Source organism: Octodon degus, unplaced genomic scaffold, assembly GCF_000260255.1.
Source record: "Octodon degus isolate 3935 unplaced genomic scaffold, OctDeg1.0 scaffold00031, whole genome shotgun sequence".
NCBI lineage: Eukaryota > Metazoa > Chordata > Mammalia > Rodentia > Octodontidae > Octodon > Octodon degus.
The window spans coordinates 7,242,991-7,259,668 of NW_004524607.1; the positions used below are offsets into that span (position 1 = coordinate 7,242,991).

General features: G+C 41.6%; 1 gene segment (V, D, J or C); it reads left to right on the forward strand.

The window, feature by feature from the left end:
- The first annotated feature begins 2,592 nt into the window (after positions 1-2,592).
- LOC101577269 overlaps positions 2,593-16,678 on the forward strand; it is a 41,858-nt gene continuing 27,772 nt past the window's right edge. Inside the window, 2 exon segments of the C gene segment in view lie at positions 2,593-2,741; positions 11,924-12,219. Of these exon segments, the coding sequence occupies positions 2,593-2,741; positions 11,924-12,219 (445 nt within the window).

The following is a 16,678-nucleotide window of genomic DNA, read 5'->3' on the forward strand; positions in this document are numbered from 1 at the left end:
CTGGTACTTAATCCTCTTACAGAAAATTTACCTCTAAATTTGAAGCTGGAAAGTCACTGGAACAACTGAAAAACAACATATAGCTTTTTTTGGTATGTGTGTTAAGAATTGTGTACAAAGTGAATCATGTGTACTGATCCTCAACACAACCAATAAAATCTCAAATATTGAAAAAAAAATACAAGCTTCAGACTCAAAGCTTGGGGAAAATAGCGAACCGATGAAAAAATGTGCAAAACTTGAACGAACTTACAAGCTCACAGTCTGAAATGTACTTATTGGCACAAGTTAGGCACGTGTTGTGATCATATTCCTCATTGGGAGTCTGTCCCTGTACATATCGAGTTTGATTCCTTTTCTTTCCCACTTAACTCTCCTCTCTTCAATCCCTCTTCCCTTCTTCATACACAAAGTCTTCTTTTCCATTTTATCTTTCTTTCATTGTTTTATTTCTTCTTTAAGGAAGGAAGCAAAAAGAAAAAATCAAATTCTGACAAGTTAAAAAAGTGGTTTCGCTTTTCTTTCAGATACAGATGGAGTCATATTCATCTCCCAGTCCCTGTCACACCTGCCTCATGAAGAAGCCCAGATGTGGACACCGGGGAGGTCAGGGCACGAGTGCAGGGGCGCACGAGATCTGCCGTACCTGGTATCCGGGAAAACCCCATGGAAAAATGTAAGTATGAGTGAAAAGCTTGGTGTAGTTTCCAGTGTGGGAAAATGAAGTATGATATTTGATGGTTCTCTCTTGACCCACCAAAGTCATTACTTAAGAACTGTCTGTCAGCAGGGAGGCCTGGAGAGAGTGGCAAAGTTGACAGGAGATGGGAAGGAGTAGCACTAGAGAAAGAGTGGCAAAGTTGACAGGAGATGAGAAGGAGTAGCACTAAAGAAAGGAGACTGGTAATATTAACATTAAAAGAACATTAAACTTTACTATATGACAGGAACTACACTGAGCATGGAATTTAATCTGCATCAAATTCTGACCCAGTGGTAATAGAATTGGGAGAATAAAGAGTTGAAATATTTTGCCAGGGTCAGAGACTTCCTATGTGACATGGACAAAGTGACTGGCTACAGACATTAAAGATGCTTCAATGTTGTGGTAATTTCCTCAGAGTAGAAGGTGAACTGAACAGAGTAAAACACAAAGCGCTGTACAGACAAATAAGTTTATAGTCTTTAGAAAAACATTAACATCTGTGCATCTGCCCAGAAAAACTCTAGAAGTGGACTTACCTTTATAGTAATAGTTGTTGATTTTGGTGATGTGATTATAGATGTTTTTAATTTACCTTATCCTGTTTAACATATACCTTAAGATTATTATTGGTATGTCTTTATGACACGTAAAGATTACATTTATCTGTGGAGGGGGCTGTATACAGAACACCGCTTAACCATCTTTACTTTCCAGCTGCTTCCTTGCCCTCTCCCCTTCTGCTAGTTTCAGCATCATTCCAGGAAGTCTCTGCTTCTCAGTGCTGTGAATCTCGAGCACTTTGTCCCTCTGTTCTTCATCATCATCATCTGTAACATGCATCCCTAAATGTCCCCGATAAGTGGTTGTGGTAAAGATGTTAAGATGAAGAACTCCTACAAAAGCAAAATGACAAATCCTCCTTGGTATCTGTGATTTTACAAATTAGTTCTAATTAATCAGGCAATATGCAGAAACAGGAATCCTCCGCAAAATAGCTGTCAAGGTTTTTTTGCTGTAGCTAAGGCACCTGCATGATTCACTGTCATTCACACTAAGGACCGTGCACTGATCAGGGCTCTATTTCAATTTGCAGGATGGACCTGAGATGCCCAAAGCCACATTTCCTGCAGCCCTGCAGAGCTGCGCCGCCCAACCTACCACTTCCTTCCGCTGCCACTGCTGGCCATGCCCTCCAGTCAGCTCGGGGTTTCCACCAACCAGCTCCCCACTCTCCTGCCCCCTCATTGAGGACACAGCCTGGCTTTCAGGATGTCCCTGCTGCAAACACTCACCTTCTTCTCCTTCTGGGCTTGTGAGTCACTTTATGCCCATTTTGGTCCTGATGAGTGACCAAAGTAATTCTCCCAAAACTCCTTATTATATTCCTGGAAATTCAATTGACAGTTCTCCTCTTTTCCTTACAGGTGGGCTTGGACTGAACACAGTGGAGCAGTCCCAGATATCTGTTTCCACAGACCTAAATAAAAGGGCTGACATACACTGCAAGGTATCAACAGATAGTTTTGCATCTGACCGTATTCAATGGTACCGACAGAAGCAGGGCCAGGCATTAGAGCATCTGGTTCTAGTAATCTCAACAGAAAACCCAGCTCAAGGAACAATCAGCAGAGTTACGGCAAGTAAGAGGTTGGAAACTCTGTCCTCAATCCTTACAATACGTCGCATAGAAAAAGAAGATGAGGCCCTTTACTACTGCGCTGGGTGGACCGCACAGTGCTTGGGCTGTGGAACGCACCCACACAAGATCTCTTTCTGGCTCTGTGCCTGCCACATCCTGCTCTGCAGAGGTGGCACAGTCAGGTTTCCAGATGCGCTCCAGCCTTAACACCATCACTCAGCACCCCTGGGTTCTCCAGAAAGCCGCCATGGTGGTGCAGTCGCCCCAGCATGTGAATCTCGACCTCCATCTCATGCTACTTTTGACAGAGTTCCAGCCCTGTCTGTGGGCTGAGAGGACACCAGCTATGTCACCCCCATCTCAGAAGGATATAGAGTTTCTCGGGAAGCGGCCACTGTCAGCACATGGAGGGACTCATGGTGACCAAAGTCTTCACCTACGATGCGTACAACACACACTGCACCTCTGTGGAATAACTGTGTCTAGTGTAGGGTTCAACCCAAGACACTGAAGCTGAGAGGCCTGAACCCTTGTGAGCAATGCCTGAAAGAAGTTGGATTTGTTCAGTGGGACTATCTTCAGTGGGACAGTTTCGATGCTGAAAACTATAGGATTGAAAGTCTGTGACTGAGTGCTGGAATATCTCTGGCGCACAGTGGAAGAAACAGGTTTAATTTTTGTAGGTTGTGGTGTTAATTCTGCTTACATGATGTCACCACAGTTGACTAAGTTACCTAAAGGGTCCACAAGCCATAAATACTCCTTGTTCCTGACTGTACAGGAAGGAGAACTTTGAGCTAACATTGTTTCTGTGTGACTTCTCTTTAGTGTCTCAGGACTTTTCCTGGGTCACGTGCTTTGGCCTTCACTCCCTACAGGGTCTATTCTTATTCTCAGCCCGCCCACCTGAGTCAGGACATGAGAGAAGCTCTGAGTCATGTGGAACTTTTTCCAAAGTCACACAGTTGGTTCAGGATAGAACAGTGTTGAGATACAGGTAATTTGGGATTTCTTGACTAGCACATGAAAGCGTTTGTCTATCACAGGGGTATCAAAGCGAGGACACACAGTTCCCACACCATGGAGGAGACATGGAACCATCATGAACTCATAGAAATTATCCTCTTGTGTTAGAACATGAGCCCTGGATTGGAGAAATTAATTTAGGGTATAAATGAAAAGATAATCAATTTCCAGTTAACTTTCATTAGAAAATTGATTCCCACCTTCAAACATTCATTTACTTATATTATTTTCCTTTAGGTATGTCAAAGTGGAACAAAAGTAAGAATGTTTTCTGTAATATTCAATTATAGAGCATCTGAAGCTTTAAAAATAACATTTTGAGACTTTGCCAATAATTATGAAATATTTGCCAATGATTATCAAATAATACACAAAGTATATATAGTATGCATTAACTCTGAATGATACAAATGCCTATATTATTGGAAAGGATCAAATGAAGGTACTATAGTGGTATTAGGATAGATGTTTTCCTCCATATGATGGGTGGAGTGTTTCTTGTTATACTTTTATTGGTTTTATTCATTGTTGCAAAAGAAAGGCATACATTTTGCAATAAAATATTATTTAATGAAACATATTTCTTGTACTTTAATAATAAATAAAATATAACTTGAAAATTTAATAAATATTTATAATGTTCCTTAATTACTATGCATGGTTTATATTTATTCTCCTCATGTAATAAGTTTACTTATTTCAGGTTCTTAGAGATACTTGAGCAATTATAAATGTAGAAAATGAGACAGAAAGAGATTCAGCCACATCAGATGAAGTTATAGGGCTGCTTAGCATCACAGGTCATTAATGAGAACATTCACAATGGCTTTATTAAGAATCTGTTATATTTTTACACTTAAAAGTATCTGAAAGAATAGAATATGAAACCATGTCTGAGCTACAATTGAAAAAGTATTTAGTACAAACATGCTACTATGAAAACATGTAGAGAAAATGTTTAAAAGTATATGATAATTACTGACAGGGCCTGCACTGTACGCCAGTAGAGAAAGCACCTGCTGAGGCAAGCACAGGGACATGCAATCAATCCCTGGCACCACATTCAGTATGGGCACCACCCCTGGGCATGCTGAGCCAGCCACTGAAACTGGGCCTGCTGGTGCATACCTGTAATCCCAGTGCACGGGAGACTGAAAACAGATGGATCACTAGGAATCTGAGCTGCATCCTGTGACCCTGTATCAAATACAATAAAAAACAATTTGATAATGGCTTTTTGTCATCCTTTTTGAGAACACTTACTCAGATTTTCTTCTGGGAGTTTCTGTTCTTTTCCCAGTTCCACAAGAGCCAGCTTGCTGACTAGACATCAAGCTCTTTGCTCCACTTTTCCTACTGTCAGAGTGAGAACGGGATTCCCTGATGTTAGGCCGGGGAGGAGCATGAGTGACATGGTACAAGACCATGTACAGGAGAGTGTCAACTGTTCTTGCTATTCCATCTGATACTGAATGTTAGGCTCATCACACAAAAATAAAATTGAATATGCCTGGAAGGCTGAGGCAAGTGGTTCATTGCAAGTTTGAGACCAGCCTGAGCTACAAAGTGAGCCCAAGGTCTACCTGAGCTGCACAGCTAGACACTGTCATAAAAAGACCAAAAACAAAAAAAAAAAATATGGTTTTAGAATATATCTCTTGGACAGCGTCTTCAGAATGTTGTAAAGCCCAGGCCAAGTAGAAGCTGCTCCCTTCCGCACCCATCACTCTGTGTCATCTTCCCTCTACCAACTTCTGTGAGACGCTCTCCTGAGGGAAGCCCAGAGCATAGGAACTTGACTTCCCTGAGTTGTAATCAGCACGGGGCCCTGTCCTTTCACTGCACTACAGATCCTCCATGTCTTTCGAATCTTAATGCCTGTGGCTTCTCAAGTGAAGTGAGAATGACCTCAAAGTTGAAGGTCAGTTTAGTTTTTAACCTTCTTACGAAAGTATTTTCAAGTTAATTTTATCTTTTGATTACTTCATGGTGCTGCACTCAAAATCTTCTAATCATTTTGCGATACAAAGTGCACTCATAGCCACTATCTATTATTCCAACATCTCAGACCTACAATCCTAGCAAATTAACTGAGGTTCATTCTTTTAATTCTTTTTTTCCCCCATTTTTTGTCAGTAATCAAACTCAGGACATTGGGCTTCCAAGAAGGCACCTGTGCTGATGTGCTATCTCCATAGCTAGGTTAATTTTCATTTTGTAAAATACACCTACACAATGGTACCAACAGAAACTAAAGCAAAGGACTCTGATATGCATCTCTGCAATAGAAACCCTTATTTGAGGCTATTTGGGTTCAAATAAAAAAATTCAACAAGAAAAACTTTCAAATATCTATTTCCATCCTTATGTAAAACTTGATGGAAAGAAAATGTATGGTTATTTATGCTGAGCCACTTGGGGCTCAGGGCACTGGAAATGCCAAGCTGGCCCACAGGGCAGCCTCCTTTGACATCTGCTCACCCACATCATCCCCTTGTTTGCAAGCTCAGCATTCTCTCAGCTTGACTGCAGACTCTGCCTTGCCTTCAATCAACCCTCTTGACACTTCTGGAAAGACATCTTGGGTCCTGTTCCTTATGAGGCATTGCCCATTTCATTTCCAGATCTTCAATGATACTACTGTGTTGTGCAGTTGGTCTCCACCTGCTAACCTGCAGACACAGAGTAGGATCCCATTGGCATCATCATCCCAAAGACATGTGCTATCTGCATCCTCTCATCCTGAAGGAGAGACTCAGTGTTTCCTGGGAATCCCACATACAATGATCACATCACCTCCGCAGTGAAACCAGTGCATGTCCATTTTACAGGGAGGCAATGAAATCTGGATGAGTTATAATCAGCAAAAGGGAATCTCAGTTGTTTAAAAATGTAACTAAACCCTAATTCACCCTGATATTGGAATGATCACAGTTCTTTTTTTTTCTTTATTTTTTTGAGATATAAATATGAATGAGATAGTTTCTTTATTTTTCAAAATTTTATTGATAAACAGCAATGAGACAGTTTCAAATCAAATCGGAAGTACAGTTTCAACAAATAATACACTGCATATATTCTGCTTAGTGGTTAATTGCTGTACAAGATGCAGACTTGAGATCCTATTTACAAACACCATTAGAACAAATCATTCTATTCATTAAGAGAATGCAACTATATATCTATCCTAACCACTTTGAATACACAGATACAAAATGGACATTCATCAGTATACCCCATTTTTTCTAAGTTCCATTATGAATATTATAGGAGTGTAAACTCAGCAAAATATTCTAAAAGAGTCCAGTAGCCCATAATAGCATTGGGTCTTCTGTTTAACTGGCAATGTCAGAAATTATTGACCTGAGTCCCCCACAGCTCAACATAACATCATGGCTTTACTTCCTATATTTCGTCTTCATACTTTTCTACTGGATGGTTAAGACCAAGGTAAAGCAGGACCTGTGCAACAAGAGTTGTAGTTTTTTGGTCTGAGAAGGTCAGTGAAATGAAATGAGATATTTTCACAGCTGATTAATAGGACAGTTTGGATAATCAATACATTGTACATTGTTGTCTTCTTAGTGGTTATCCATAGAACAACAAGCTGATAGAATATCCTGTCCAAACACTATTAGTACACCTCTTTCTTATCACTGAATTAAACGAAAGTGGCTGTATATTTATCCTAACTATTTTTATATATAAATACAAAATGATCTTTCCTTTGTATCCTTTTTTTTTGTCCTGGCAGAGGTGGATATTCTATTGGCATCTAAGTACTATAGATGTTTGAATTTAGTTAAACAATCTAACACTGTCTAGCAGTCTATAATATTAGTGGGCTATCCTCAGAAGTTATTGACTTGAGCCTTTTACAGCTCATCGTATGAATATGGCTTTACTTTATATACCTTGTTTTTATACTTTTCTGTTGGATGGTTAAGACCAACATAAAGCAAGACCTATATAACAAGAAATGTAACTTTTGTATCTGATAAGGTGAGCCAAGTACTCTCAGGATTTATCCTGTAGCCCTGTACTGCACTTTGTACATTTTTTGACAGTGTCAGCCATGAGGATGAGTCACGGCCATTGCTTGACCAATTTGCTTTCTGTGAAAGCTTGAGAAAATGTTTTTTCTCTCCATTTGACTCTCTCCAGGCACACTATACATCATCGATCACATTCCACTGTGGCTCCATAATCTTATTGATCAGAATATTTGGAGCACAACTGAGTTACATGTTGTTACAGTACAGGTTCTCCTATGTCTTGAGTCTTCACTGACCTTGAAAAGCTAGAGCCAAAATCTTGGCTGATCTTACCACCCTTCTTTTTCTCCAATTTTAAACTGCTAACTTAGATTGTTAACCCTCCAGAAGAGAAGCTAGTTATTAACCTGCAATATATGCTGTTTGGTTTACCCTATCTGTTTAAATATCAAGCATTTTTGGTATATCATGGAACAGGTATTTTCCATCAAATATTGATATGTTGAACCTTAAGTCCTTACAGAATATGAAGGAAACATAATTTTATAAAAGAAGAAAGAAGCATTTACATATTTTTACAGAGAAATTTAGAAACCTAACCATATATGGACAGACATGTGACTTTTTTTTCTTATTCTTGTGTCTTTATTTTCAATTTATTACCCTTTAAAAAAGCCTTTAATTTAGAGACATTATGACAACAAATGGTATGTCATGACAAGAAGTACATATTTAGAAGACCAGGATGGCAGGCACTCCAAGCATGCCCCCTCTGTTACACATCTGCCTCCTCAGTGCAGCCGCCTGGCTCACGGGCACCAACATATACAGTTAGTCAGAGTGAGAATCCCACCAGCCAAAGCTAGTCTCAAAAACCTGCTGATGTACCCCAGGATCACTGCCTCAGCTATCTCATGCATACAAATGTATGGCTTTGCCCCTGTCATATTTGCCAGCTTTTCCCCTTGCCCACTCCTCATTGTCCAGTCCTCAAGTTCTTACTGTCCTTTTATTTGTGTTGTAACTTTCTATATGTAGTTCCTCTTTTAAGTCCTTTTACTAGGGAGATTATATGATATTTACAGATGTGGGTCTGGTTCATTTCACTTATAAGTATATCTTCAAGTGGCATCCACTTAAATATGAAGGGTTCGAGTTTATCATTCTTTTTAGTTGAGTAGTACTCCATTATATAAAAGTACCACTTCTTTTTTCAACCATTCCACATTCTACAACACTGATTATCTGAGACAGGGCCATTGGGACCCATCTATTGTCTTTCAGAAGGGGAGGATGAGCACAGGTTCTTGCTTCACATTCAATGATATACATCATGTTACGACCTGACTAATGCTTTCAGGTATTAGGCTGCCAAGTGAATACACCAGAGAGAGGATAATTTTGGATTAGTTTATGACAGAAAGCATGGGTCAAGAGAACCACATGAATAGTCTTGTGAGTGAGGGAGACCTTCGTCAGCACCTTCAAGCTTTTGCATAAGCTGAATCTTCTGTGCTTCATAGCAACTCGTGGGATCTTTTCTGTTGTTACCCTAAGATAAATATGATGCTACTTGTTTCAGACACTTGTCCAAGTCACATAGTTCATCCATGGCAAAGGAGTCTCAGGCTCAGGCCATCTGGCTCCTGAGGTTGAAATCCAAAGGACTGGAAGATAAAACGAAGTGCTGCATATAGTTCTTGCTCCCACAGAGAAGAAAAATCCCACCTTTGTGAAGCATGCACTATACAACAGTAACTCTGAGCTGAATAATAAGAGCAGGATTTCAGTGACCAGGAATCATAGACTAAAGTAAATGCCAGTGTGTATCAGGATGGAATCAGCCAGTGGGCATCTTTCTCACCCCCCCCCCCGCACCTGGATGGCCTCAACCTTTGAGATCTATTTCCTGCCCTTAGTGCTCCTAACCCTCGTGTTCCCTCACTGTGAGCCACACTGACGTCTTCCACCTATGTGTGACATCCCTATTGGTTACCTAAACTTTCAGTTAGAGAGAAGGACATTCCAGTGTGCTGAGAAACAGCAGTTTTCTGAGAATATGTACACTCTCTACACAAGAATGTAGAAACAAGCTTTCAGAGTGTGATACGTTCTTCGTGTCGCTGCCTTATCCAGTACCCCAAAGAGCATTCCCAAGCCGTAGTGAGTTACAGGGATGCCTTATTTTAGGTCTTAGGACAGAACACTCTTATCTGTTGTCTCTCGGGGCTCAGAAAAAGTGGGAATAACAGAGAACAAGACCCACGATACCTTCTACATTCAAAAGAGGGAAATCCATGCAGCTTTGAAAGTCAAAGTATGGTGGGCTTATCAAACATTTAGAAATTATTAACAATACCACCTACATAGAAACTCAAGAAGTGTGAAACAATCTCTTAAAAATATGAATATGTGTGAAAGTTTTTATCCCAGTTACACAATGTGAGCAGAGTCTTCAGAACTGCAGTAAATCATGACGAACCCCTGGAAGCAACCTGGCGCTGGACTTCTCCATAAGCCTCAGGAAGCCCCGCCCTCCTTCCACTGACCAGAGGCCCCCAGCTCACCGGGCCCATACCATCTCACCTGCTCCCTGGGACCCATCCTGGCCGAGGGGATGCTGCTCTTGAACGCAGTCTTCCTCTCCTCCCTCTGCCTTGTGAGTGATTTCCAGTCATTTTCTTCTATAGGAAAGAATGAACCCATGCTTTCCTGTTACTTATTCTTGTTTCATTTGTTTATAAGGAATTCTCTTCTCTGCTTGCCACTTTACTGGGGAACTTGTAATAAAATGAAATATCAATATCCAGAGCAAGAGAAAAGACTGCCCACCTGTCTTGTATGGCATCTGTTGTAAACTTTAACAGCGTGTCCACACATTGGTTACCAGCTAAAGCCAAATCCAGGTTTTGAGTATCTCTTCTGGGTGTTGGCAATTCCCTATCCAAGTGGGGATAAGCTTGAGGCAAGTAAAGATTCTCACACTTCCATATTGACACTGAAAATAAATTTCTTGGAAAAAGAAGATGAGGAGAAGCACACTGGGAGAAGCACAGTGCCAGATTTCACAGGGGACCGTGCACAGAACACTTATAGGCCTGTGCCCACCCACATCCTCCTTGGACTCACTACATCAATGCTCAGTTAGACCCTAGGCTGGGCTCCCTCCCTGCAGCCCTTCTGCAGCTGCCCAGGGGAACTTGTATTCTGCTTTCCATAAATGACCCACATAGAGGCTGCAGTTATGGTCCAAACTATTTTGTACCATTTCTTATTAAATTAGACTGTGCAGGAACTCACAAATACAGGTTGAAAAAATAGCTATGAAAAATTCAGTTATTTCTTAAGTAACTCCCCAGAGCTGTCAACCCACAGAATGCTTCAGAATAAAGGCAGCAGATGGGTGCATGCCAAGAAAGAGGGGCACATATTAAAGCAGTGTTGTTGTTCACACTCATACTTCATTCATGAACACTGTTGGTTTTCAGAGGTTGAAGTGTTCTTCGTGGTCACTGTATGTTGTTCGCTGGTACCTTGAGCCTTCCTGAGGAAAGCTGTAAGAATCACATGATGAGTCAGTCTTCAGCTCTTGGAGGCACATGAGAGACCAAATTAGAATCCTGTGTCCTGTGAACAGGGATGAGGTGCAGCCTACACTCAGAGCTCACCGTTGGGGCAGCACAAATCCTGCATCATGCACAACCCCAGAAGGTTTCTCTGCAGAATTTATTAAATAAGCTCCTATCTGCAAGGAAAGCAAAAGCTCTTTGTGCTAGGGAGATAACTCAATTGGATAAGCGCCTACCTGACAAGCATGAAGTCCTGAGTTCAATCCTTAGTACAGAAAAACAAACACAGAAACAAACAGAGAAAATCTCCTGAGTAAGAAGATCAGAAAGGTAAGACTGAAACATAAAAGTAGGAAAAGAATAAAACAGTTTAACTAAATACTCAACAGAGAAAAAAACACCTTGTTTGAGATCTTATGGGAGAACTCTCTATCAGCAGCCTCTCAGGATCCAACAAAAAGCAGGAATCACAGAGAACAAGACCCATGATTCCTTCTGCATTCAAAAGAGGAAAATACCATGCAGCTTTGAAAATCCAAGTACAGTGGGTTTATCAGACATTTAGAAATTGTTAACAGTACAACCTACAGAAAAGCTCATACAGTGTGAAACACTTCTCTTAAAAATATGAATAACTGTGAAAGATGTTTTCCCAGTTACACAATGTGAGCAGAGTCCTCAGAACGCAGTAAATCATGAAGATACCTTAAAAACAACCTGGCCCTGGACTTTCTCATAAGCCACTGGATGCCACGCCCTCCTGCCACTGACCAGAGGCCTCTGGCTGACAGGGCACTCACAGTCTCACCCTCTCCCTGGGAAGCCAGGCTGGCCCTCAGGATGCTGCTGCAGAATGCAGTTTCCTCTTCTCCCTTTGGGCTTGTGAGTCATTACCAAAAGTTTTCTTCTACAGAAGAGAATGATGCCATGCTTTACTGCTAATTATTTGTATAATTTGTTTACAAGGATTTCTCTTCTTTGCTTGCAGTTGCACTGGGGCAGTGGAACAAAATGATATATCAATGTCCAGAGCAAGAGAAAAGACTGCCCACTCATCTTGTAACACATCCATTGTAAACTTTGACAACTTGCCTATACACTGGTACCGGCTAGAGCCAAATCAGCATTTTGAGTATCTCTTATATGTCCTGGCAGTTCCCAATCAAAGTGGGAGTAAGTTTGAGGCAAGTAAAGATTCTTGCACTTCCATGTCCATGTTGAAAATAAATTTCTTGGAGAAAGAAGGTGAGGCCACATATTACTGTGTATACTGGAAGCAGCACAGTACCCAAGTTTGCAGGGGACCCTGCACAAGAACACCTCTAGGCCTGTGCCCACCCACATCCTTCCACAGGGTCACCACATTAATGCTGGACTAGATTCTAGGCTGGGCTCCCTCCCTGCAGCCCTTCTGTAGCTTCCCAGGGGAACTTGGATTCTACTTTCCCAGAATGATCTGCAGAGTCCACAGTTATAGTCCAAACTGTTTCACACCATTTATTATTAAATTCGACAGTGCATGAACTCTAAAGCACAGGTAGATTGTTCATATCAAAATTTAGTTGTCTGTTAATGAACCGTACAGAGATGTCTACCAACTGATTGCTTCAGAATGAAGGTTACAGATGGGTGCATGCCAAGAAAAAGGGGTACCTATTAAAGCAATGCACTTGTTACGCTCATATTACATTCATGGGCTTTGTTAGTTTTGCAAGATTGATGCAACTTTCTTGGTAATTGCATGTCATTCACTGGTATCTTAAGTCTTCCTCAGGAAAGCCAGTGAGCATTATATTACCAGGAAGCCTTCAACTCTTCGGGCATATGAGAGACTAAAGTAGAGTCCTGTGTCTAGTCAACAGGGATTGAAGCCCACACTAGAACTCACAGCTGGGCCAGCACAAGCTCTGATTCAGGCAGGAGCCTAGAAGTTTTGTCTGCAGGGTTCTGCAGGGAAAACAAGACCTTCTGGGTAAGAAGATCAGAAAGATAAGACTGTGTTGCAAAAGTAGGAAGAGTAGAGATGCAAAGCAAAGAGGATCTGGAGGGGTCAAAGCCAGCCTGCGTGCCTGGATGCTTTCTAGAGAGAAAAGAAAGTTGGGACTGTGCTTCTCTGGGCCTCTATGCCTCATGTTCTATGCATACTATGCTATTAGGTTTGCAAAAGACTCGTGGCGGAGTCCCACTGTAGGGAGTCACACAAAAATGAAGGTTCTCTGCTGACAGTGATGGTGACAGTGCTTACCATGGATTATAAGGAGGGTCAGCAACTGACCCTCCTTGTGTAAGTCAACTGCTGAGTTTAGTAAATAAAGTTTAATTGAACATGACTTCCTGCATTTGTCTACTTAAGGCCCTAAGGTGAATTTGCACTAAAAATGTTTTGGCTAGGTAGTTGTCACAGACATTATAAAGTCTGTAATGTTTCCTGGTTGGTTCTTGAGCAAACAGATTGTCACTTGCTGACTCAAATGACATTCACGAGTGACACGTGTTTTTATTTTCTATTTCCTCCCTTTACAGTCTTTACCGACCAAGCCTTTGTCCCACATCCACACCCAGCCTTCCCATGCCAGTGGCATGACTATGGGTACATTTCTTCATATGGCATTGACTTTTACTACCTTTAAACCATGGAGTATGTTAAATTGTACTTAATGAACTTTGAGTGGAGTAATTCTAAATATGAAAATTTCTTCCTACTAACATATTCAGAGTGTAACGATAATGAGGGCACTCTGTTAATGTCTTGGTGTAGAAAACAGCATCCAGAAGATGATGTGGTGAAATGCCATGGCCCCATCCTGGCAGCCACTGTCCCAGATCCATGTCCAGGCTCCATTTCCTCCCCTGCAGTGAAATGTGTTGAGCGCTCCTGTTGTCAGTCCCTCAGCCTCTTGTGGGACAGTGCTGGCACAGGAGGCTCCTCTGCATCTCCTCCTAGGGCCTCTTCCTCTGCTGTAAGACTCATCAGCCAAGGACGTGGCCTCCTTTACTGGAAAGCAGAGAAGGGAACCCTGGATGGCCAGGTCGCTCCCCTTCAGGTTCAGGACAGCCATGGGGCCAAGCAAACCAAGATCAGAAATCTCATCTGGACCTTGAATCCTTTAGGATGGAAACGTCAGCTCAAGACTCCAAGTTCTGCATAAATAGAGACGCCATGATCAAATGCATACTACTTTAATGAACTTATAGGTCTTGTTTTATCTTGGTCTTAACCATCCAACAGAAAAGTATAAAAACAAGGTATAAAAAGTAAAACCATATTTAAAACCATATTAATATGCTGAGCCGTCAAAGGCTCAAGTCAACAACTTCTGACAATGCCATTCTTACGGATAACCCACTACTATTATGGACTCCTGGACTATATTGGATTATTTTGCTGAATTCACCACACCTAAATATTTGAATGGCAATGAACTACCCATTTGTGACAAAACTAAATAGAAAACAGGGATATAAATGAAGGACCATTTTGCAGTGAAAAAAATATATATGTATATTCAAGACAGGATAGATATACAGCTACTTTCTCTTAGTTCAATGAGAAGAAAGACTTGTACTAATAATGTTTAGACAAGATATCATGTCTGCATCTTGTACTATGAATAAATACTACAAAGACAACAATATGTAGTATATTTATTATAACTGTAGTATTAACCTGTTTTGAAACTGTCTCATTGCTATTTCTTTCTGCAGCCCAGAGCCACCTCCCCCCACTTCCTTCCTCTGCCACTACTGGCCACGCCCTCCTGTCTCTGCCTGGGGTCCACTCACCAGCTCCCCACCCTCCTGCCTCCTCTTTGAGGACACAGCCTGGTATTCAGGATGTCCCTGCTGCAAGTACTTACCTTCCTCTCCTTCTGGGCTTGTGAGTCAGGCTCTGCCCATTTTGGTTCTGAAGAGTGAGCAAAGTAATTCTCCCACGATTCCTTCTTATATTCCCAGAAGTTCAATTGACAGTTCTCTTCTTTTACTTACAGGTGGGCTTGGAGTGAAAACAATGGGGCAACCCCAAATATCTGTTACCACAGAACTAAAGAAAAGGGTTGACATACGCTGCAAGATATCACCTGATGATTTTGAATATGACAGTATTCATTGGTACTGGGTGAAAAAGGACCAGGCATTAGAGCATCTGGTTCAAATAGTCTCATCAACAATTCCAGCTCAAGGAAGAAACAACAGAGTTTCAGTGAGGAAGAATTTTGCAACTCTCTCCTCAATCCTTACCATAAATTATGTAGAAAAAGAAGATGAGGCCATTTACTACTGCGCTGCTTGGGAGCAACACACATTATTTGAGTTATGGGGTGGCCCCACACAAGATCCCCTTCTGAATCAGTGCCCACCCACATCCTTCCCTACAGAGGTGTCACAATCAGCTACCTAGCTGGGCTCCCGGGCTCAGCTCCATCTCACAGCTCCCCTGGGCTCTCCAAGCAGCCAGTCACGTTGGTCTGTCACCCAGCATGATTCTAGATCTCTATCTGATGGTCCTTCTTACTGAGTTCCAGCCCTTTCTGTAGGCTTAAAGGGAAGTGGCTGTGTCACCCTCACCTCAGCATCATCCCAAGGCACTGGGTAAGGGGTCAGGGTCAGCATAGACAGGGACTCATGGTGACCACTGTCTCTACCTATAACAGGCACAACACACAGAGCACCTGGGCAGAATAACTATCTCTTGTCTAGGTTTCAGCCAATGACATTGAAGCTTAGAGAGCTGAATCCTGGTGAATAAGAATTTATTTCTTTTAGTGAGACAGTGCCAGCCACAAGCTTGAGTGAAACGTAAGAGTGATTTTCTCCTGTCACTCTGACCTGTTCAAAGTCATAGCCAAACCCCAATGGCCTGGGGTGTGGTGCTTCCTTCAGCAGAAACTGTGTACTCTCTCTTCTGCCTCTGGTCTTGGGCTGTCTTGGGTAAATGTTCTCAGTGCTTTCTGCCTCTCATTCTTTAGGAAGCCCCCTGGGCGGGAGTCCCTGATGCACTGCTTAAGGTAGTTTATCGACATGGAAAGAAAGAGTGAAGGAAAGAAAGAAAGAGAAAGGAAGGAAGGAAGAAGAAAGAATGAATGAAAGAAAGAAAGAAAGAAAGAAAGGGGGAGAGAGAGAGAGAGAGAGAGAGAGAGAGAGAGAAAGAGAGACACAGAGAGTGTAAAATGTAAGATCTTTTAGATGAAATCAGCCTGGGCTTTACATTGCTTCCAGGCCACTGACAGACAGTGTGACCCAAGAAGCTCATAGAGTTTTTCATCTCGTTCTTTCAATTTTCCATTGGCACAGTGTTAGCATGCACTAGTCATTCAACCTATCGAAAGTCTTGGAGAGCTTCTCACAGTTCTTAAAAATAGGGCCAAAATTATAAACTCCCTTCTTTTCTAAGTAGTGAAAAAGAGGTAAAGAAGAGACATTTGTGAAGCTACATTTGAAGAAAGACAAAGAGGATATTGCTCCCAAAAGAAGGTCATATATGTTAGTATAATGTAGACATTTCAGTGAACTTATATTTTCTTACTGCTGAATGGTGCTAAAACCACACTGCAACAGATCCGGCTATGCAGGCCCCTCCACTGGATCAGAAGCCTTTTCTTCCCCTGCTCCTCCTCCTCCCAGCAAAAGTGACACTGTATCTTGTTCCTAACTCATTGTCCTTTGGTGACCACTCTAATCATGGCAAATGCCAAGCCCATGGACTTTTCTCCTGTCTTTGACATATATATATATATATATATAT